Source organism: Trachemys scripta, chromosome 18 (genome assembly GCF_013100865.1).
Source record: "Trachemys scripta elegans isolate TJP31775 chromosome 18, CAS_Tse_1.0, whole genome shotgun sequence".
Classification (NCBI taxonomy): domain Eukaryota; kingdom Metazoa; phylum Chordata; order Testudines; family Emydidae; genus Trachemys; species Trachemys scripta.
Window position 1 is genome coordinate 22,549,686 of NC_048315.1, and position 23,227 is coordinate 22,572,912.

At 51.4% G+C, this 23,227-nt stretch overlaps 1 protein-coding gene across 1 annotated transcript; it reads right to left on the minus strand.

Annotated features, from left to right (window-relative positions):
* Window positions 1-2,221: 2,221 nt before the first annotated feature.
* On the minus strand, window positions 2,222-22,403 carry TBL2 (transducin beta like 2). Its single transcript, XM_034752434.1, has 7 exons — window positions 22,244-22,403; window positions 19,848-19,978; window positions 18,267-18,451; window positions 17,157-17,308; window positions 4,775-4,901; window positions 3,573-3,725; window positions 2,222-2,993 (listed from the first exon to the last, which is right to left on the minus strand). Exons 1-7 carry the CDS (start codon window positions 22,359-22,361, stop codon window positions 2,537-2,539), a joined length of 1,323 nt encoding a protein of 440 aa, XP_034608325.1. The 5' UTR covers window positions 22,362-22,403; the 3' UTR covers window positions 2,222-2,536.
* Between the last annotated feature and the right edge of the window lie 824 nt (window positions 22,404-23,227).

Below are 23,227 nucleotides of genomic sequence, written 5' to 3' on the forward strand. Positions count from 1 at the left end.
AATATACAGGTCTGTTGCTTAAACCTGGGCCAATCTCCTATGTTTGAGTCTTGTCTTTTTCTCAGTGTCCTGGTTGCTTGCAGTAGAGGTGGGGGCAGGAGAAGGGCCTCATCTGTGTTCACTCTGTTTTATACCCTCAGTCCATGTGCTTGTGGAACACAAGTCCAAGCATATCTGTAGGGTATTGCTGAGTCTCTCCCAGCAAAGTTGAGCAATTCCCCAGGTGGGACCTCGTGCAGGTGAGTCATTGCATTGTAGCTCCCTTGCTGAACAATGGCTGTTCATGGGTTGTTTCACACCCCGCCCGGGAATTGGTTACTTTCCTTGCTGTTGCCTCTGGGGAGCTAATAACTGGCTGATTCCCCCAATTTACAGCATGTTTTAGTGACAATCAATCATAGAATATCAGGGTTGAAAGGGACCTCAAGAGGTCTAGTCCAACCCCCTGCTCAAAGTAGGATCAATCCCCAGATTTTTTTGCCCCAGTTCCCTAAATGGCCCCCTCAAGGATTGAGCTCACAACCCTGGGTTTAGCAGGCCAATACTCAAACCACTGAGCTATCCCTCCCCCACCCATAGAACTGGAAGGGACCCTGAAAGGTCATCAAGTCTAGCCCCCTGCCTTCACTAGGAGGACCAAGTACTGATTTTGCCCCAGTTCCCTAAATGGCCCCCTCAAGGATTGAGCTCACAACCCTGGGTTTAACAGGCCAATGCTCAAGCCGCTGAGCTATGCCTCCCCCGCCCCCCATACTACACAATCCTTATAACTTCATATGCATTAATGATACACATCTATGGATAGAGAAATGACTTTCAGCAGATCATAACCTTTCCCCTGATACATATAAAGCATACCTTGTAAGGTAAGATCACGATTATATGAAAATGAGGCATATGGGGGTTAAAGCATTCTCCCCCCAAGGTATAGAACAGGGGTAGGCAACCTTTAAGAAGTGGTGTGCTGAGTCTTCATTTATTCACTTTAATTTAAGGTTTTGCGTGCCGGTAATACATGTTAACTTTTTTAGAAGGTCTCTCTAAGTCGGGGGGGGGGGTTTGCAGGGCAGAAGGCTGGGTGTTGGGGGGAGGTCAGGGCAGAGGGCTGGATGTTGGGGACGACTTGAGCTCAGGGCAGAGGGCTGGGGTGTGTGGGGGGTGCAGGGTAGAGGTGCTTGGCTTGTGGGGGTGCTCCCAGCCCCCTGCTCTGAGCGACTCATGGCAGGGGGCTGGGAGGGATATGCCCTGTTCCACCCCCTTCCCCAAGGCCCGTCCCTACCTCTCTGCCTCCTCCACGGAGCAGGGAGCACGCTTGGCTCTGCTCCGCTCCCCCTCCCCCTCGCAAGGGCCATCTCTGGCAGGGAGGAGGAGGGGCCAGAATGCACCACGCTGGGGGGAGAAGCAGGGGAGGGGAGAAGCTTGGCTGCTGCAGGAGCAAGCTTCTGCCTCCTGCCCCGGCAGGGGAGAGTGGTGTGTGGGGGGGTCCCGACGCCCCGCCCCACTCAGCCCCCCCCCCCACTGCTCTCCCCCGCAGGGGCAGGAGGCAGAAGCTTGGGCCCGCAGCAGCCAAGCTTCCCCTCCTCTCCCGCTTCTTCCCCCAGCGTGGCGCTTTCCGGCCCCTCCTCCTCTCACCGGGCAGGCAGCATGCCACTCAAAATCGGCTCGCGTGCCATGTTTGGCACATGTGCCGTAGATTGCCAACCCCTGGTATAGAATGTCACAGTCACCCAATGCTATTACATTTCAATACTTGTACAAATTTATTCAATTTTGTTTGCCCTTTAAATTGTTTTTGTGAAGCTTAGAGATCACAAAGAAATCCAATTTTATGTCTTGAAAGAATACACAGAGTCATTAAACTAACAGAAACAAATGCAAATGTCTATTAAATGCAGCTCCTCTCCATTCCCTCTCTCCCAGGAGAAAGCTGTATGCATAGCATGTGCGTGTGTGGGTTAGTTTGTGAGCTGTGTGTTGTTTGGGAAGACGAAGTCAAAGAAATGGGTCTTACATTTGAACAACAGCTGTACACATTTCTAGTTCTTGTGAGAGTTCAACACAGTCTGGAGCAATCCCCTAAGAAGGCCCATCTCCTGCATGGACGAGCTTTACCTCCAACAGACAGTTCCATTGCTCCTGAGGAGTGGCACTGACGAGCTCCTTCTAACTTTCTCACACAAAACCAATCCTCCATTTGGCACAAAATCTCTCACGCTGTGGCTCAGGCTTGAGGTGCAGTTTATTAGTAGTCTCCTTCTCTCAGTTCTCCTCCCCAGGCAGCTAATTCGCAGCATAGAGCCTCACTAACCCCCCCCCAGACAAAGTAAAAGGCACCAGCCACTCAGCTCTGTAACTCTCCATTCAACTCAACTCTGTACAGAAACAACACAAGGCAACCGCAAAAGGGGGAGGGGGGGGGGTCAGGCTGTCAGTAAACTCTTTTATTACAACTCATTCAGTTATTAAAAACCCACCACACAGAGCATGAGGCTCCCTGACCTGGAAGAGTCTGCACATACCCATTTCCCAGAGAAGTTTAGTCCTTCTTGGCATAGATACTGTCCAGCGCATTCTGGGCATCTGTGATCTGCTGCTGCAGTCTCTCTCTGGTAGCCTCGTTAGTAGTTTTTTTCAGCATGCCTTTCATTTCTTCCACAACAGCCCGATAACCCGCCGTGTTATGGAACACCCGGATGGCCCGGTCCCCACACGACACAAGATAGCGACTGTTAATGTCGAAGGCTAAGTCCGTGATGTACTCTCCATGGACATTGACAAAGTGCTCCTCCTTCTCCCCCCTCCGGGTGTTGTACACAGTGATGCTGGTGCTGCTAGAGATGGCCAGCACACGAGCATCAGGGGACAGGGCAATGCGACAAGGCTCCATCACTTCACATTTCCCTGTCAGGAGCAGATAAGGATCTTGTTGCTTTTTATATTCTACATCTGTGTCCCACAGCTTCCACGTGCCATCCTTCGAAACGGTCACCATCCTATGGCAGGAGAGAGCACACACTTCACAGCTGCAAAGAGACTAGGCGGCACCATTCCTCTCTCCACCCTCACAAACCACAGCCCCTGTTATGGAACTGAAAGAAGGAACAACTCTCCTGAACAGTGCAGACTGCAAGTAGAGAGCAGCTGACCCCATTATCAGGGGAGAGGGGAAGGTTAGTGCTCATAAAAGCAATTCCCTTCAAACATGAGCATATGGGCCTGTCACCAACTGGGTCAAAACTGAAGGAACAGGAAATCTCAAATGTTAATATAAACGAGAGTCTTCATTCTCCATCCAAGTGGGGAAGAATGGCTATGTACCAAGGTTAGTGCAATCTGTCTGGAGTGGGGGAGGAAGAAGTGGGACCTGCCTGGCGCAGTCTCCATGCTGGCTCAGATTTGCTGCCATGGATTCCTTTTCTCAAGCTTCCTATTTGTCAGGATGGACAGAATTTTGGGGCACACTGCCGAGAAAGGGGAGTCCATACAGACGTACTGCTCCTATACATTAGGAGGGGCCAGCTAACAAGCCACAAGGGCATGGGATACGGATATTTTTCAGGGTAGCTCCTTACCGTCTGGAGTCATTGGAGAAAGAGAAGGAGTACACGCCAGCAGTATGGCCCTTCAGCTCAAAGGCCCTGGTCACCTCCTGGAAGTCTCCTCCCTTGCCAAAGCACACCTCCCATACCTTCACATCAGGGGTGAAACCACATGATGCTACAAACCTGGGGAGGGGAGAGAGAGCAGGTGTGTTCATCAGTTATGCCAGCCCAGTCACTAAGCATCTCCCAGGCCTGTGACAGCGCCAGCATGATTCCATTTTTGGATCCCTCCTAAACAAACTGAAGGAATAAAAAGCAACCAGTTGGGGGTGCCAAAAAGTGAGTGTGTATAAGAAAGCATTTAGGGTGCTGGCTGATCCTGTGTGGAGGAGATGTGAATCACAGCTTGGGTCACACGGAAAATTAATTTCACCTGCCACCAAGAAGTCACTGCAGTGACAGGTGAATGGCAATCCCAAGGGATCAGTATGGGACAGGACGATGCAGAGAGACCGCTCCAAAGAAAGGAAATCCTGGCATCGCATATTTCTAGCCCAGCGAAAGGGGAGCCCAAACACCTGCCGTCAGGGGTCAGGATCCTCTAGTGCCTAAGCTTGGGGGCTGATGAGCTCATGGCCTCACTGGTGAGAGATCATTACAGAGTGATCTTGGTTAATGGACAATGTCCACTACGAAAAATCACATTTCCATCAGAAGATTTGGTAAAAGTAACCCCTACAATGTTCTTAAACTTGGGAAAAAAAAAAACAGCAACACATCTGCACCTCTGACAGCACAAGTCTAGTCAGTCAGTCTCAGATCTGATGACATACACTCTTTCCCAGTCTTCAAGAACATGGTTAGCAGTAACAGCAGCAGCAATGCTGAAAGTGAACAGGCAGCAAGCAGGTGTAGAAAGGGAAGGAGAGATGAGCCAGAACATGCCTGGTGGTACCACTTTTAGACCTGCCCAAAGGCCCTTCTAAACAAGCAGGGGAACATAACCTTCCATAACTTCTCAAAGGTTTTTAGGAGTAGGATGTACTGTTTAAAAGTGGATCTACTGAAATTTAAAAATTAATCAACTGCAAACAATTCAAGTTGATGATGCCCCTTTGGGGAAGGAGTGAGGCTCCTAGCCTGTTTTATTTCTTGTGCCCCTCACACTCCCCGATGGGAGCAGATAGCATCCTGATCCCCCATCCCCTTGGCAGCAGTCTTGTGTTCCTCACCGCCCACAAGGAGATACAGCTGCAAAGGCGTTGTTCATCTGGTTAGTGTTGATGTTGGCCAGGACTTCACCCTTCAGGTCCCAGATCAGAATGGTTGTGTCACTGGAAGCGGTCATGATGAACTTCCCTAGGAAATGAAGGACAAAGATTAGTAGTCTCCCAAGTCTAGTGTTAGTCTAGCCACACAGAAGAACATGCTAGCAGCCAAGCAGTCATATCACTCAAGCTTCCTGTGGGCTGTCCCACCAACCACCAGGAGAGGAATGTCTAGTCTAGAAAGCGATCCATTCCCAGACATCAGGGAGGGGAAGAAAAAAGCAAAAGAATTCCCCAATTCTGAGAGCTGTGGGGTGGGGGAGAGATCCACTCTGAGCTCCCCTCTTCCTGGATGCAATGGCAGAGAGAGGCACAAGGCTGGCAAATGCTCATTGAGAGGCAGTTTCAGCTGCTCTTGGACCAAAACTCTCCCCTCTGAGCAGGACCCCTGCACTTGACTGGGCTTAACTTTTTTTGGAGCGGGAGCAGTTGTAGTAAAGAACAGGGCAGGAACTAAAGGTCCCAAATGCTTCTGCCCCTGGGCATGCTCCTTTTTGTAACTAAGGGTACATCTACACTACAGGGGGGAGTCGATTTAAGATACGCAAATTCAGCTACGTGAATAGCGTAGCTGAATTCGACGTATCGCAGCCGACTTACCCCGCTGTGAGGACGGCGGCAAAATCGACTTCTGCGGCTTTCCGTCAACGGTGCTTACTCCCACCTCCGCTGGTGGAGTAAGAGCGCCGATTCAGGGATCGATTGTCGCGTCCCGATGGGACGCGATAAATCGATCCCCAAGAGGTCGATTTCTACCTGCCGATTCAGGCGGGTAGTGTAGACCTAGCCTAAGTAGACCATGGGCTTTCTGCATTCAGCCAGATAAAGCTTTCCCATAGTGTACAGAATATGCCAACCAGAGTCTACAAGCTTCAGTGACACAAGGCTTTAAGTGTGTCCTCCTTGCTCATCAGTCTTGTGAAGATCACTTGCAAGAAGGCTCAGTCCCTGAGTCTGCATTGATACTCAGTCCCTTTAGTTTCCACAGGGTGCACCAGGCTAGGAAGGGTTGACTTTGAAATAAGACAGTTACCTTTGTCCATAACTGGTGTTCTTCAAGATGTGAAGAACTTAGGTGTATGTGCGCTCGCCACATGCACCGGTGCCAGAAGTTTCCCCTCAGCAATATCCGTAGGGGACCGGCTCTGGTGCCCCCTGGAATGGCACGCACATGTCACAGTATATAGGGCGCTGTCAGCCCCCTCCACCTTCAGTTCCTTCTTTCTGGAAACTCCGACAGTGGGGAAGGAGGGCGGGTCATTGAACAGACATAAGCAACACATCTTGAAGAACACCAGTTACGGAAAAAGGTAACTGTCTTTTCTCCTTTGAGTGATTGCTCACATCCATTCAACTTAGGTGACTCCAAGCAGTACCCCTGGAGGCAGGTAAGGAGTTCACGGACATGTAGATTGCAACACAGCTCTGCCAAACCCAGCATTGTCCTTGGGCTGCTGCATGATGGCACAGTGGGCCGTGAACGTGTGTACAAGGACCACGTCGCAACTTTACAGATGTCCTGGATTGGAACACATGCCAGGAAGACCTCTGAGGATGCCTGCGCTATAGTCGAGTGGGCTCTGACGATCAGCAGCAGCGGGGCCCCTGCCAGCTCGTAACAAGTCCTTATGCAAGAGGTAATCCAGTTAGAAATCCTCTTCATGGACACTGAGAGACCCTTCATCCGATCAACTGTAGAGATGAAAAGCTGAGTCAACCTACGGAAAGGCTTTGTCCGATCTAGGTAGAAAGTCAGGGCCCTTCTTATGTCCAAAGCATGGAGGCACCTCTCTTCACTAGTCTCATGAGGCTTAGGGCAGAAGTCCGGAAGGAAGATGTCCTGGCACATGTGGAGAGTAGACACCACCTTGGGAAGGAAGGCCAGGTGGGGCCGGAGTTGGACCTTGTCTTTATAGAAGACCATGTACGGCAGTTTTGAGGTCAGGGCACGCAGCTCAGAAACTCACCGCGCTGACGTCACCAGGAAAGTTATCTTCCATGATAGGTGAGACAGGGAGCACAAGGCCAAAGAGTGGGCCCGTGAGTCTGGACAGAACCAAGCTGAGATCCCACTGAGGGACCAGGGACCGAACTTGAGGAAAAAGTCTCTCGAGATCTCTGAGAAATGGGAGAACACCATCTGCCCCTGGACAGGTGGATGAAAGGCGGAAATGGCTGCCAGATGCACTTTGATAGAAGAGCGTGCCAGGCCCTGGTTCCTCATATGAAGCAGGTAGCCTAAGATCGACTGCACAGAAGAATGCGAAGGAGAGATGCCCCGTTCAGCTGCTCAGTGGGAAAACCTCATCCATTTTGCTGGGTAGATCTGTCTAGTCGAGGGTTTTCTATTCCCCAGGAGGACCTGCTGGACCCCCTTCGAACAGGTCCATTCTTCAGGGTTCAGCCACGCAGCATCAACTTGCCGGCAAGTTAAAGAAGTATGGTCTGGATTAATGGACTATAAGGTGGATAGAAAGCTGGCTAGATCGTTGGGCTCAACAGGTGATCAATGGCTCCATGTCTAGTTGGCAGCTGGTATCAAGCGGAGTGCCCCAAGGGTCGGTTTTGTTCAATATTTTCATTAATGATCTGGAGGATGGCATGGACTGCACTCTCAGCAAATTTGCAGATGACACTAAACTGGAAGGAGTGGTAGATACGCTGGAGGGTAGGGATAGGATGCAGATGTGCCTACACAAATTAGAGGATTGGGCCAAAAGAAATCTGATGAGGTTCAACAAGGACAAGTGCAGAGTCCTGCACTTAGGACGAAAGAATCCCAGGCACTGCTACAGACTAGGGACCGAATAGCTAGGCAGCAGTTCTGCAGAACAGGACCTAGGGGTTACAGTGGACGAGAAGCTGGATATGAGTCGACAGTGTACCCTTGTTGCCAAGAAGGTTAACGGCATTTTGGGCTGTATAAGTAGGGGCATTGCCAGCAGATTGAGGGATGTGATCGTTCCCCTCTATTTGACATTGGTGAGGCCTCATCTGGAGTACTGTGTCCAGTTTTGGGCCCCACACTACAAGAAGGATGTGGAAAAATTGGAAAGAGTTCAGTGGAGGGCAACAAAAATGATTAGGGGGCTGGAACACATGACTTATGAGGAGAGGCTGAGAGAACTGGGATTGTTTAGTCTGCAGAAAAGAAGAATGAGAAGGGATTTGATAGCTGCTTTCAACTACCTAAAGGGGGTTCCAAAGAGGATGGATCTAGACTGTTCTCAGTGGTAGCAGATTACAGAACAAGGAGTAATGGTCTCAAGTTGCAGTGGGGGCGGTTTAGGTTGGATATTAGGAAAAACTTTTTCACTAGGAGGGAGGTGAAGCACTGGAATGGGTTCCCTAGGAAGTGGCGGAATCTCCTTCCTTGGAGGTTTTTAAGGTCAGGCTTGACAAAGCCCTGGCTGGGATGATTTAGTTGGGGATTGGTCCTGCTTTGGGCAGGGGGTTGGACTAGATGACCTCTTGAGGTCCCTTCCAACCGTGATATTCTATGATTCTATGATGCGAGGTCAGGGTGCAAGAGGCAACCGTGGTCCTGTGACAGCAAGTCTGGTCGGTCCAGCAGGGGCCACAGGAAGACCGCTGCCAAGCTCAGTGTGCCAATCCAATGTTGGCCCGGCCACATTGGAGCAATCATAACTTGGGCCCTGTCTCTCTTGACTTTCGCCAGGACTCCGCTGATGAGCGGGATCGGAGGGAACGTGTACATCAGGCTTACCACCCAGGATAGGAGGAAGACATCGGAGAGGGAGATCCCCATCTCTGGAAGATTGCGCAGGCTACCTCTGAGTGGAGCGCCCACTCGTGCTGAGAGAAGTCCCTGCTTAGGTGATCCACTAACGTGTTCTTGACTCCCGGGAGGTGACACGCTTCTAGATGGATTCCGTGGTTGATGCAGAAGTCCCAAAGATGGAGTGCCTCTTGGCATAGGGCTGAGGTTCAAGCTTCCCCCGTGTGTTGATATAGAACAACGAGGCTGTGTTGTCTCTCAAGATTGTGACCACTCTGCCCAACAGGTGAGGAAGGAAGACTGCGCACGCCCTGCGGACCATCCTGAGCTCTTTGACATTTATGTGTAACGTCATCTCTTCTGGGGACCACGTACCCTGAGTCTGGAGATCGCTAAGGTGTGCCCCCCAACCAAGATCCAAGGCATCCGAGACCAACTTCGCCGAGTGGGGAGTGCTGTCGAAGGGGACTCCTTCTAGGACATTCTCGGGGTCAGACCACCATGGGAGCGAGGTGAGTATCGTTACGGGAATGGTGACAGACTTTTCCAGGTGGTGCCTGGACTGGGAGTAGACAGTTGCCAACCATTGCTGCAGGGGTCGTATCCGGAGCCTGGCATGGCACACAGCATACGTGCATGCCGCCATATGACCTAGGAGGCACAGGCAAACCCTGGCTGTGGTTAGGGGAAAACGCAGAGACTTCTGCAATGAGTTCCGCTAATGCCCTGAACCTCGCCAGCAGCAGGAACACTCTGGGGGAGGCTGAGTCAAGCACCGCTCTGATGAACTGCAGCCTCTGTACCGGAACGGACGTGGATTTTGTGTTGTTCACCAACAGCCGCGGCGATGGCACATGCCCACAGCACCGCAACGTCCCCTTGAACCTGGAGTTGCCCTTGAGAAGCCAGTTGTCAAGATGCAGGTAGATTGGATATCCAAATGTCTGAAGTAAGCCGCCACCATTGGCAGACACTTGGTAAATACCCACAGTGCTGTCACTAGGCCAAACGGAAGGACCGCGAATGGATAGTGGTTGGGACTTACCATGAACCGAAGGAAGTGTCTGTGTCCCTCAAAGATGGCGATATGGAAGTATGCATCTTTCAGATCGAGAGCTGCGTACCAGTCTCCCAGATCTAGGGAGGGGGATGGCCAGGGAGGCCAGGGAGACCATGCAGAACTTCAGTTTCACTAAGTAGTGGTTCAAGCTCCACAGGTCTAGTATGGGCCACAGACCACTCTTGGCCTTGGGGATTAAAAAGTATCGGGAATAGAACCCCTTGTTCCTGTATTCCACAGGAACCAACTCCACCGCACCCAGCTGCAGTAGACCCTCTGCCTCCTGTGCGAGAAGACTCATGAGAAGGGTCCCTGAAGAGGGAGGGTAGAAAGTAACTGAAGGGTGTAACCCTGCACCACCGTATTGAGGACCCATCAGTCCGATGTTATAGACGCCCATGCAGGGAGGAAGGAAAAAAAAAATAAATAAAAAAATAAAAGAGGGGAGGAAGGATCCGGGGAAACAGGTTGGTAGGTCGCCCTCAGACATACCCTCAAAACGGGTGCTTGCCCGTCTGCTTACTGCGGGTCAAGACTGACTGTGGTGTAGACAATGGTTGGTGGCCAGGGCGCCTCTTGTAACCCCTGGATTTTTTTTTATGGGGAGGCTCCTGGCAAGGGTGGCTCCCCTGGCTCTGAGGCTGCTGCGGCTTAAACCGCTTGTGGGCAGGGCCAGGGATGTAAAGGCCCAGTGTTTCCAGGGTTGTGCGGGAATCTTTCAGGCCATGAAGTTTATTGTCTACCTGTTCTGCGAACAGGGTGTGCCCGTCATAAGGGAGGTCTTGCATTGACTGCTGAGCCTCCGAGGAAAGACCAGAGGAGCAGCCAAGAAGCCCTGAACAATGAGATGGCCAATGCCATGGTATGGGCGGCAGTGTCCACTGTGTCCAACACCGTTTGGAGAGTTGCTCTGGCCACAGTCGAGCCCTAATCCAGGATCACCAGAAACTTCTTCCTCGAGGCCTCAGGAAGGGCGCTCTTGAACTTGGTCATGGCCTGCCACATATTAAAATCATAGCGGCCTACGAGGGCCTGATGGTTGGCCACCCGCAACTGTAGACTGGAGAACAAAAACTTTACGCCCAAACAAGTCTAGTCTCCTTGAGTCTTTATTCTTAGGGGTAGCCCCCGGTTGACCTTGTCTCTCCCTGTGGTTGACTGCCTCTACCACTAAAGAATTGGGAGTAGGGTGGGAATAAAGGTACTCGTGACCGTTGGTTGGCACAAAAGTACTTGTGCTCTGCCCTCTTGGAGATCGGAGGCAAGGAGGAGAGGGTTTGCCAGAGGGCATTTGTAATTTTTGCGACCCAAAGCTACCCTGGCCGGGGCTATGGGGCAGAGAATATCAAAGAGGGAGTCCTCTAACTTCTCTGCCTGGAGGCTCAAGTTGGCAGTGACCCTCTTTAACAGCTCCTGATGCATCTTAGCATCATCCCGGGGAACAGGTGGAGGGGGCCCCACTATAACCTCGTCTGGCGACAATGAGGAGGAAGCCAGTACCAAGGGTCCTCCGCAACCAGAGGTGGTCCAGCAGCTTGCACGCCCACTTCCTCCTGTGCCTTTGGGGTGCCTGCAGCCGAGGCCTCTTGAACTAGAGGGGAATGGGGGAGGGAGGTAGCTGGTCTCTCCAAAGCTCTGGATACCGAGCAGGCAGCCTGGGAGGGCTGAGTGAACCCCCATGAGTTCCATGGGTACCACTGTGCCAGCCACGGAGTCGGAAGCCACGAGGCCGGCTGTGGTGCTGTCAATGTAGTCTGCACCATAGGTATCGGAGCTTGTCCCGCAGCTAGGGAACCTTGCTCCGAACCTGAGCTAGAGCCGAGTGGTCGCACCCTGCGACCAAGACAGGGCTGAGAGGTGACTCTGTCCCAATCGGTACTGGTCCCCCTCCCAGAGTTGGATCTGGCTGACTTCGATGAGCACCTGGATCGGGGCTTCAGCGACCGGCAGCACTCGGTGGATCCGCAACGGCCCTGGGCTGGCAATCTACACCTCACGCTTGATGAGTGGTACCAGGAACCAGAGCGGGCTTGGCGTCGTGAAGATGCAGCCACATGCGGTGATGCTGCCCTGGAGGATCGGCAACGGTCTGGAGAACGGTACCATCAGTCCCTCAAACTGTTCCTGGAGCAGTACCAGTGCTGCGGAGATTCTGGGCACTGACTCAAACTCCTGCTGTTGACGCGTGCCTCCAGAGGTCTGCACCCAGTCACTGGCAAGCTGCACCTCGAGTCTCTCTTGTCCGAGGTCTGGAGACCAGATGGGGCTGGAAGCTTCTGCCTATCATGGTCAGAAGCATGTCGGCTGCAATAGGGTGACCGTTGGCGGGATGTTCCCTGGGATGGGGAGTGTTGCCGTAGAGGTGGAGACTGTAGTGGTCCAAACGTGGGTTTTCCCTGTGACTGGGACCCCACAGGGGCCGGAGTGGGAAGCATGGGGAGGGACAATCTCTTGCACCGCTTGCAGGGCCTCCGGTGTGGATGGCACCTGGAGCTGACAAGGACCTCTGTTGCTATCCAGGGAGCCAGCGGGGAGCGGGCTGGGGTACACCACTTGACCTGAGCTGGGGCCTGAGATCCCGAAAGGGGTGAAGAGGTGCCCGAGACAGGGCCTTGATCCACCCCAGACTTGTCCTTTCCATTGTGGGAAGTTGGAGACCTTCTTTGCCCCGTCTTCTTGGGCTTCTTGACTGGAGCCATGTAAAGGGACTGATGCCGGCTCACAGACGGTACTGGCAGGGCACTGCACGCTGAGGTCATGGTGCTTGGTGCCGAATCGGAGCGCTGCTTCAGCATTGGGGTAAGGGCAGACTCCATAAGGAGTGCTTTCAAGCAAATGTCATGCTCCTCCTTCATCCTGGGCTTGAAGAACTTGCAGATTCTGCACTTATCACTAATGTGACCTTTGCCCAAGCACCGTAAACAACTGTTATGTGGATCTCTAATGGGCATGGGCCTTTTACAGCGATCACAGGGCTTAAAGCCTTAATGCCCCATCCCGAGGTGAAGTCCCATTCGGTACCTACTAAGTCTCTAACAAATAGGGAAACTAAAACTAGAGGGTAACTATATACAATAATATACAAGAGGTAAATGGGTTCGAACGAGAAGCAACAGTGCTAGCTGAAGCAGCAACAGTTCTATGCACCGTCACTGGCGGCAAGAAGGAACTGAGGATGGAGGGAGCTGGCTGCGCCCTATATGCCATGGCATATGTGCGCCACTCCAGGGGGGCGCCAGAACCAGTCCCCTACAGATACTGCTGAGGGAAAAACTTCCAGCACCTGTGCACGTGGCAAGCACACCCAAGTTGAATGGACATGAGCAATCACTCGAAGAAGAAGCTAATGTACAGGCTGCCATCAGTCTAAATTCTGAGCACTGCCTGGGAAGTCACAGCTTCTTGGGCCTGGCACCTCTCAGAATCCATTGTCAGAGTTGGAGTCTAACGATGCAGTTAAAAGACTTGACTGCCCACAAGAAACTCACCCCGACAGGTGCAGGTAATAAAATTGAAGGGACGCTGCCCACTTAAAAGTCATGGATAAAGAAACTGATTTGGTTATAACCCATGCTACTAATGCACTGCAGATTGCTGCTGATGCCATTTACTTTGTGTGTGTTTCTCTCAGCTTGGACACAATGAATGTTTCCCATTTGTTCAGAGACAATAGGTGGGTGACATAATCGCTTTTATTGGACCAACTTCTGTTGGTGAGAGAAATAAGCTTTTGAGTTTACACATAGCTCTTCTTCAGGTCTGGGAAATTTACTCAGGCCAGGTCTACACTTAGAACACTGCATCAGCCCAGCTGCACCACTGTAGCACTTAAGTGAAGATGCTCCTACACCAATGGGAAAGAGCTCTCTCATCGGCGTAGTTAAACCGCCTCCCCGAGAGGAAGTAGCAGCTCTCCCATCGACATAGCACTGTCTACATGGAGGGTTAAGGTCAGTGTAACTATGTCACCCCCGTGAACTTAGTTATACGGACATAGCTCTGTAGTGTAGACCTGGCCTCAGAATATCATAGCTAAATACATGGTGGAACACATTGTTTAGGGTTAAGTAGGTAGTTAACCCAAGTTAATTCAAGGTGAAGTGGCCCATTAACATCCCTCCAATCACAGGGAGGAAAGGAAGGGTGGGAAGAGCAGTGTGTGTGTGTGTGGGCGGGGGGTTATTAGTGGTTTGGTTATAGATTGTTATAAGCAGCCATAAATCCAGTCTCTATTCAGTCCATGATTCCTAGTGTCTAGTAGAGTTATGATTTTAAGCTCACGTTTTCCAAGTGTTGTTTAGGTTTCCTTTGAGCATGAGGACTGACAGGTCAGACAGTGACTGCTTTGTGAAAAGTGTTCACCCATTGGTGAGAGGGTTTTTTTTGTCTGTTACCATTTTCCCATGTGAGTTTGAGAGCAGTGATTGTCTACTTTGCCCCAATAGCAACTATGTGGGTGACTTAGTGCACTGGATGAGGTACACCGTGTGTTGTGATAGGCATCTATAGGACCATGGATCTTGAAAGGTGTGTTGTGGGGGTTGTTGATCGCTGTAGCAGTGGAGATAGGTCTGCAGGTTTTGCATCTGTTGTTCTGGCAGGGTTTGGTGCTGCTCTGCATTGGGAGTCCCCTGGGCTGTGGGGAGCTTGTGTCTGATGATGAGCTTGGAGAGGTTATCTGAAGGCTAGTGGAGGGGGTTCAGGAAAGATTTCTTTCAGGATGGGGTCCCCATCGAGTATGGGTTTAGTTGTTTGACATGGATTCCAGTTTGGGATGGTAGATGACAACTAGGGGGATGTGGTCAGAGGGGGTTTTATTTCTGTGTTGAAGCAGGTTCTCTCAGGGTATTTGGGTGGCCCATTCCATGATGCTATCTATTTCAATGGTGGAGTGTCCTTGTTTGGTGAAGGCAGTTTTGTGTGTGTTAAGGTATTGGGAGCATTTTCTGTAGTCTCCGAGTGCCTGGCTGTAGATAACAGACAGCTTACCTTGAATGGTCCCTTGAAATAGATGCTAACTACTTATGCTATTGTATTTAGCTCAGACACTCTGGGTATGGCTACACAGCAACATAAGCCTAAGCCCCCTTGCATCCACCAATAACACCAATTGTTAATCTAAGGCTTAAACCTAGGGTCCCAGGACCCTACAGGGCTAGAGGGTCTCTGAGCCCTATTGCTTTCCTGTGCGTACGTGGCCCCAGAGGTCCTCCGGATATAGCCCAGAGTTCCTTGGGGCAACTTCCTTAGTCCTCTTCCTACCATTGCACTCTATTGCAGCAGAAGCCACACCTCCCTCTCCAACTCCGATCAGTGTTCAGCAGACAATGGGTTAACACCAGTCTGCAAGCACACTGGCAGGGTTTTCAATGCAAAGAAGCTTTTTGCAAAGAGAGCTGCTCCCTGGTCACAAGAGCACAGCCAGATTTTGATGCATGACCTCAACACCCTGGCCCACTGTGGGGGTGGTGAGTAGGAGCCAGCCCAAAAACCTCCCTGCAGCCTCCTGTGGTGGTGGCTCCAGCTTCTCCTTGCTGCTGCACAGCGCTTGCTCAGATCAGGGAGCAAAGCTGACCGGTGGGAGATGGCTCCCAGCTGCCACGGTACCGGGGGTCATCCCTCCCCCAGCATGCTCCCCCTTCCTGCAGGGCAGCTGCTTGGTCCCGCCTTGCTCCTGGGTCCCCCACCCTCCCTGGAGTTATGTCCAAGGGCACCCATGCAGCGTACCCTGTGAGGGCGGTGAGTGGGAGCCAGTCCCAACAGTTCCCCACAGCTTCCCAGGGATCCCTTATCCCTACCTCCCGGGGTGCGGCAGGGATAAGGGAACCCCGTGGGTGCTGGAATACACTGCACCCCAAACCCTGGGGAAGCTCTTCACCTCTCTGACAGCAGAGAGGTGAAATCTACATTTTATGTCAAACTTGAAGACAGACAAAAATAAATAAAAAGCCAAACAAAAACAATTTCACTAGACATCCCATTTTAAAAATTAAGAATAGCAACGTTTCATTTTAATAGTTTGACAGCCCTGGAGATTGATATGCCAATTATCCCCAGACAGGTGCACACGGGCATTTTCCTGCCAATGTGACTCAGATTAGAGCTGGAGAGCCCAGTTCTCAACTTAGATGGTAGCTCAGTATAAAGCCACCTCGAACTGCAGTCATTCTACTGAGACAGCCACCAAAGGAGCTAATTATGCAGTTATGTGCTCCTTATGGCACCAGAGTCCCATCAATAGCACCTCACAGTTAGGAAACAGGGTGGCCAGTAGAGTTTTCCCACGGTGAAAGACATTCATAGGGATAGGGTTACTTTGACTTGGGCCTGTGCTTGAGCATGGGACAGAAAATCCCTAGTTTAGGGTTAAAATACAGTGTAGATGCTCAATCCGAGTTCTCCAATCCAGGTCAGCTGACTCGAGTCCCACTAACTCTAGTCTTACATTGCTGTGTAGACATACCCTCTAAGTTTCCCAGACTTGAAGTAGAGCTCTGTATAAACTTGCAAGTTTGTCTCTCTCACCAACAGAAGTTGGCCAGTGAAAGATATTACCTCACCCACCTTGTCTCTCTAATATCCTGGGACTGACACAGCTACAACATCCCATTTGTTCAGTCAGGTTTGCCCTCAGGTTCTTTGCTGCAATATTTGGGATTCCAACATCACAGCCAAGTGTTGTGTTAAAAACTAACATTTCTCCACAACTCTAAAAAAAAGAAATCCAATGAAAATACTCATTTCACTCTGGAGTCACACACAGGTCAACAGTGTCCCTTGAAATGCTAGGGATCCTATAAACAATGATGTGACCTTTCTTGCAGCCACAACTCTGAGCAGGATCATAAGACATTCAGAGGTAAATCTTAATCCATCAGGACCTGTGTGGATTAACAGTACAGCAGCTGAGATCCCACCGTTGGGAACAATGTTTTGTTACATGGATCCCAGCAGCTCTCGGTGAGCACTCCCTTCCTCATCCTATCAACCTGCACTTGGAGAGATTCTTATCAGTTAAAAACACATCTGTGTGTCAGAACACAGCACGTACAGTGTTAGAGACCAGACCTCTTATTAAAACCTCTTTGCAAGCAGAATCTCTGAAGAGTCAAGAATGGAGAACATATGCACTGGGAAGTGAATCTGAATGTTCTTGGCTGTTATAGGAAGAACTCTTTTTGTGGACATTAAATATATCTACTTAACACATGAGAGTGGAGACAAGTGTTAAGTGACTTCTCCAAGGTCACTCAGTCAGTTACTGAGCTGGAATTGGGCAACAGAGGGTCCTGTGGCACCTTTGAGACTAACAGAAGTATTGGGAGCATAAGCTTTTGTGGGTAAGAACCTCACTTCTTCAGATGCAAGTGAGCTGGAATTAGATCCGAGGTGTAACCAATGCTCAAACCAGCAGCTGTTGCTCTTCAGAAAGTACAGGGCAGATGGCTCACAAGCCCAGATGAAAGGGGGCAGCCCTGTCTCTGTACCTGTCTCAGCAATTCCGATGTTGATGATGGGGGCTTTGTGCTTCTTTGGGAAGTCCTCAGGGGCTGCAGTGAAAGTGAAGTTGCCATCCTCTTTCTTGGTCATTTTAAAGACACGAATGGTCTCTCCGTTTGCCAGCCAGGTGATGAAGGCTCTGAATGAAGGAAGGACAGTCATTTCCTGTAGCCAACTCCCTTTGTGAGAATGCAAAGTGTGGCACCTAATGCCCATTTTGATAGTGGTTTTTTGGTGATGCAGGCACCTGCCCACTGGGTATTACACCAAGACCCCCCAGCTCATTCCATACAGGTCAAACAGTCAGAAAATAACTTTTGATCCCTACAATCTGGGCTGGATTCAAACCAATAAGGCTACAGCTACATGTAATCAGGCACAACCTAGGAGAGATGGCTGGGGTCATTACTGTAATTAAGGGGTTTGGCCAGTTTTTATATTTAAAGACCACAGCTTATCATGCTGACCAATATTCTTTGTTTCCTTGGGTACAGAGAGATGGGAATACACCTCGTGTCTCTTGTCTTACACTTCGATTGTAAACCCCTTGAGGCAGAGACTGTCTTTTTGTTGTTTGTACTGCGCCCAGCACAATGGGGGCTGGGTCCATGGCTGGGGCTCCTAGGAGCTACATTAATACAAGTCATAAAACAAAGACTCCAGGATCATTTGCCACTTTCTCAGCAGGTTTACATCACGCAAACAGCTGCAGCTCTGCTCACAGCACTGGCCTGAAAGCCTGGGAAGTGCTGCAGCTTGCTGGCCTGCACAGTTAACCTCCCACTCAAATCCATTTTCCTGTTGCCAGGCCCAGACGGTGGGGTGAGGGAGAAAGAAGCTGAAATAGGAACAGGCCAATTCTGAACTCACTGAACCCTGTGAAAAGAGGAACTAATTTTCAGGTGAGGGAATTTACTTGTTCAGATCAGCAAGGATCTAATAAATCTTCAGGGGCAGTGTGCTGGACAAGATCCTGCTCCCCCACTTAGGCCTTTGTAATCAGAAGGGCTATCCTGTCAAGCTAGGAAAAGAAAACCCTTCCTTTGTAAGTCTCCTGCTTTGATTTCCCGGCCACACCCACAGCAGTCACTTCTCACCTGGAATCTGGGCTGAAGCAGACCAGTGTGGCATGGTCCAGTTCCACATTGGCTCGCATGCAGCGGTGCTCACGCTCCAGGAAGTCTTTGGTGCTCCAGATCCGGACAGTGCGGTCATCAGCGCAGGACACCAAGTACTTGCCATTGCTACTGAAGTCGAGGCAGGTTACGCTCCCACTGTGACCCTGCAGAAAACATGATTAGCACCAGCTTTCTGTGTGATGAATGGAACAGGTAATCTGCCTGTTCCATCCCAGGGCTCCAAGACCTGCTGAAGGGACCACTGGCCACAGCTGAGACATAGAGAGAGAAAAACATGTACATGAATCCCATCTGCTTCAAGAGCAAAAACCCACAGGACAAAGACCCCCTTCCCACCCAAACATAGCAACAACCATCCCTAGGTCCTCACACCCATTCTCCTTCCCCCTGCTCTTCTACTGTTCCAGGGCAAACCTTTCACAGCTGATTCTCCAGGGCACTGGGCAAGTGAGTCAGAGGGAATGGACACTGGATTGTGTGTGAAGAATGAGGTGGGCTACAATAGGAAGAATTATAATAATTCCTAACACTTACACAACACTAGATCTCAGAGCACTTCCAAAAGGAGTTCGGGATAATTATCCCCATTTTACAAATGGGGAAACTTAGGGTACATATTCACTACCCGCCATATCAGCGGGTAGCAATCGATTTATCCGGGATCAATATATCGCTTCTTGTTAAGACGTGATATATTGATCCCCGAACGCGCTCACCGTCGACTCCGGAACTTCACCAGAGCGAGCGGCGGTAGCGCAGTCGACGAGGGGAGCCACGGCCGTCGATCCCGCGCCGTCTGGACCCCAGGTAATTCGATCCAAGATACTTCGACTTCAGCTACGCTATTCGCGTAGCTGAAGTTGTGTATCTTGGATCGATCCCCCCAGTGCAGACCAGCCCTTAGGCACAAGGAAGTCAAGATCACTAAGCAGGCCAGTGTTAGAACTGGAAACTGAACCCAGGTCTCCTGAGTCTCAATCCAGTGCCCTCTCCACTAGGCTATATTGCCTCCCAAAAATACCACCAAGCTGTTATATAGCATTTTTCATATCATGTCATGCTACCCCTTGCCTGTGTGACTGCCTACAGCACCTTCCTGCAGCTTGATTTCAGGAGGCAACTACTGACAAAAGGAGAGACATTACCCATCATTAAGGAACTCTCAGCATTTCAGAGGGGACTGAAGCAGCAGAGAAGAGCCCAGCAGAGGAATGCGAAGGCACTGAGGTCTGTGAGGAGCTGCAGCAATCACAGATTGGGATGGGGACAGGGACATGACAAGAAGTGTTCATTTTCCAAGTTCCCAGGAGGAGCTGCTCAGGGGTTGCAGACATTAAACAGAGCAGTCCCAAAGAGGGCACATCCTGGAACGGGCAGGGAACTTGTGCCTCATGCTTGAATGGCAGATCTCTGAGCAGGTGTGTGCAGATGCATGGAAATCTGTTGGTACCTGTCCCCATGCATAACAGTAGGTCAATGTCCGTTGCCAGGCAAAAAAAAAAACAGGTGCTGATGTTCACCAACTGATATGCCAGTTACCTTGAGAGCGGCAGCTAGGAGTGGATGTATGAAGTTGTGTTGCTGGGGCTTATCCTTGCGGCTTCGTTGGTGCTGCTTCTGTCTCTTCAGTCCCGATGTCTGTCTTACTGCTTCCCCATTTACTTTCTGGTCTAGAAAAAAAACAGGAGGAGGGAGAGGCATCAAGGTGATTTCCTGACATCTGTATCTCATTAGGAAACAAAGAGACAAATCGAGTAAACCAGACCCACCATGCACAATGGGACACACGAAAGAGTTACGAAGCAGCTCTGATGCTAAGGCATTCCTTAGAAAGTCTGCTCCCTCCTCTTTGCTAAAAGATTCTCACCTGATAGACAGCCCCTAAAAAGACATTCTCATGGTAAAGCAAAATAAATCAGTTGTTCCTGGGAAGGGTGTGGGAAATTAATTGCCCCCTTAACTTGCCCTGAGTTGTCTAGGTATGAAAGCGTGTACGTAACATAAGGAGCAATTGCTTGCACCACTTATTGTTAGAAACATAAAACTGAAACTAGTTAACATACCATGTTTTTATATATATATATATATTATATATATATATATATATAAAAAATATGCTGGAGTTAGGGTTGAGAGTTTTTACCAGTAATTTACAGATGCAAAGCTGTAGAAGAACATTGTAGTTATATGAAAAAAATCACCACTAGGAACTCAGCCTAGATTCCCCTTCCCATGCTGACAGTATTCCACTAGTCATCCTGCACTCATATCCCTGTCCTTCTCCACATGTGGTATAAAAAAAAAAAAAAAAAAAAGGCTCTTGGATTTCTACTTGAAGCAAAAATATAACTAAACGAGTCTACTGGTCTCTTTTTTATCCTGGACACTAAGGCTGTCCCTAAGCAACAAGAACAGAGTATTTACTGAAGAAAAGAACACAAAACAGGATTATAATGTTAGCGAATTAAACATACACCACTATTCCTAAGAGTCACCTTGCTCCAGGGTGTGATGGAAACGATTTAACTCAGGTTTGCCTGGTACATTATCCTGCTCCACAAGCAGTGACTGAAGCTACATCAAGGTGACATACTGCATTCCCAATTATGAGGACTGACATTAATATTCAATAGCTTCTGGGGCCCAGACCCCAGAAACGGATAGAAGGCTTCTCTCCAGAAGGAAGAAAGCACTCACACCCAGGCCAGCAGATCTGGGTCACAGCACCTCTGATCAGCACCGCGGACCAGGCAATTAAAAGTCCTGCGGCGGTGCCGCCTGACTAAAGCGCCGTGCTGTGCCCCCGGAAGCGGCCAACAGGTCTAGCTCCTAGGTGGGGAGGATACAGGGCTCCGCATGCTGCCCCTACCCCAAGTACCAGCTCCACACTCCCACTGGCCGGGGGCGCTGTGCCTGCAGGCGAGAGCCACGAGGGGCCACTTGCGTGCCTCTGCTTACGAGCCGGACGTGCTGCTGGTTGCTTATGGAGCACAATGAGGTCTGTTGCGCCAGAATAGGCGGGAAGCTGCTGGAGGTAAGCCTGCGCCCCAACCCCCTGCCCCCGCCCCGGGCCCCCCCCAAACCCCGAGCCCCTCCCCGCACCCCAAGCCCCTCATCCTCAGGCCAAAGCCGACAGCCCACACCCCCAGCCCAGAGCCTGACCCGCTCCAGCACCCTAACCCCCTCCCCCAGCCCAGAGCCCTCTCCCACATCCTGAGCCTTCATTCCCAGCCCCACCGCACAGCCCTCACCCCAACCCTGAGCTCCTCCCACACTCCAACCACTCATCCTCAGCTCTGTTGGGCCACGGGCCTCAACAATTTTCTTAACTGTGTCACTAGAAAAAAAAGTTTGAAACCCCCTGTTCTAGAGAGCTTTCCTGACCTGGAGACCAGGCTTGTTTCCCAGAGCAGGGTGATTTTGGGGCTATCAGACAACTTGGGGAGAAGGATAGCACTGGGGCTGAGGCACAGAATTAGGGGGTCGGAAACTCTAGTGTCCCCATCCTGGGTGACTAGAAGAGCCCGTGTCCCTGGCTCCGGGCCGGAGGAGACCCCGGCTCGGCCTGCCGGATGTCTGGGAAGCGCTGACGGGAGCTAGCGCCCTGGCTTGACTCCCTGCAGCTCCCAGGCGGCTTTCGCCTCGCCGTCCCGCTCTAGCTCTGCTTCCGAGCCGGGCGATCCCGCACACCGGCCGGGCGTACCCAGCCCCGTTCCCCGGGCCGGTGCTGAGCACACCGGGACCCACCCCCACCCCGGCAGCCCCGCGCTCCCCGGGGGTCGCCCGGGTCCGCTGGCTCCCTCGGCAGCGCCTGGCCCGGGCCGCTCTCGCAGGCAGACCGCTGAGCTGGACGGACCCAGCCTGGCTTGCCGGGCTGGCGTCCCGCGGGGCTCTGGGCACGGGGCCCGAACGAGGGCGGCCCCGGCGCCGCTTACCAGCCGGCTCCCCGGTGCCCGGCTCCCGCGGCGAGCCCTGTCCCAGCGCCGCCAGCAGCAGCAGGACCAGGGCGCCCAGGAACAACGAGACCCCGATCAGCGCCGCCGCCGCCTCCATCTTGCCGCCACCTCAGCGCACGGGGCCGAGCACGGCGCGGCAGTCACGCGCACGCTGAGACCACGCCGGCTGCATTGCGATTCAATGAACAGCAAGAGGCACGCGCAGTTCTCGCGTAGTCTTGGAAGAGGCGTGTCATCATCAGGGGAGTCGCATTTACGCATGCGCAGAGACGCTACTCTGGGATGAGCGGCTCATCCTGACAGGTCCTTGTAAAGCAACCCCTGCTGAGGGAGAGCTGCACCGCAGGCAATCCCCTGTGCGCATGCGCTCTGGAGGCAATGGGTAGACGCTTGCTGCGTGGCTAGGGCCCTGTGCGGGCCGAAGTTTGGAGCCCCGGGTTCGGATCCCAGCTCCGCCGCAGACGTCTGTGTGAACCTGGTTGGACCTGTCCCCTATCTGCACCGATGGGGAAGGGTGTTGTGTGGTTCTTGGCAGCAGTGCCCTGCGCCCTTCCCTCACCCTCCTGCACAGCACCCTCCCTGGGAGGCTGGTTCCATTAGCCTTGTTTGGCAGATGGGGAAACTGAGGCACAAAACGATGACATGACTAGCCACCAACCCAGGAACAGAACCCAGCACCCCTGTGTGCCAGACCAGTGTCACGGTGGGACACCAGAGCCACTCTACTCTGTATACTGTTTTCTAGCTTGATGCCCTTCCCTCTGCACACAGAGACGGTGGTAAAAACTGCAAACCCACGGTGATGTTGCATTCCATATGTTTTATAGAAATATGTTTATAAATGTGAATATAATTTAACTGGAATATGCTTTATGCAAAAGGTCTCATTATGTAGATATCATTACAAAGCTTATAATCTACTGAGTGTGTTCATCCTATTTGTATGAATGTATCTAAAACTAG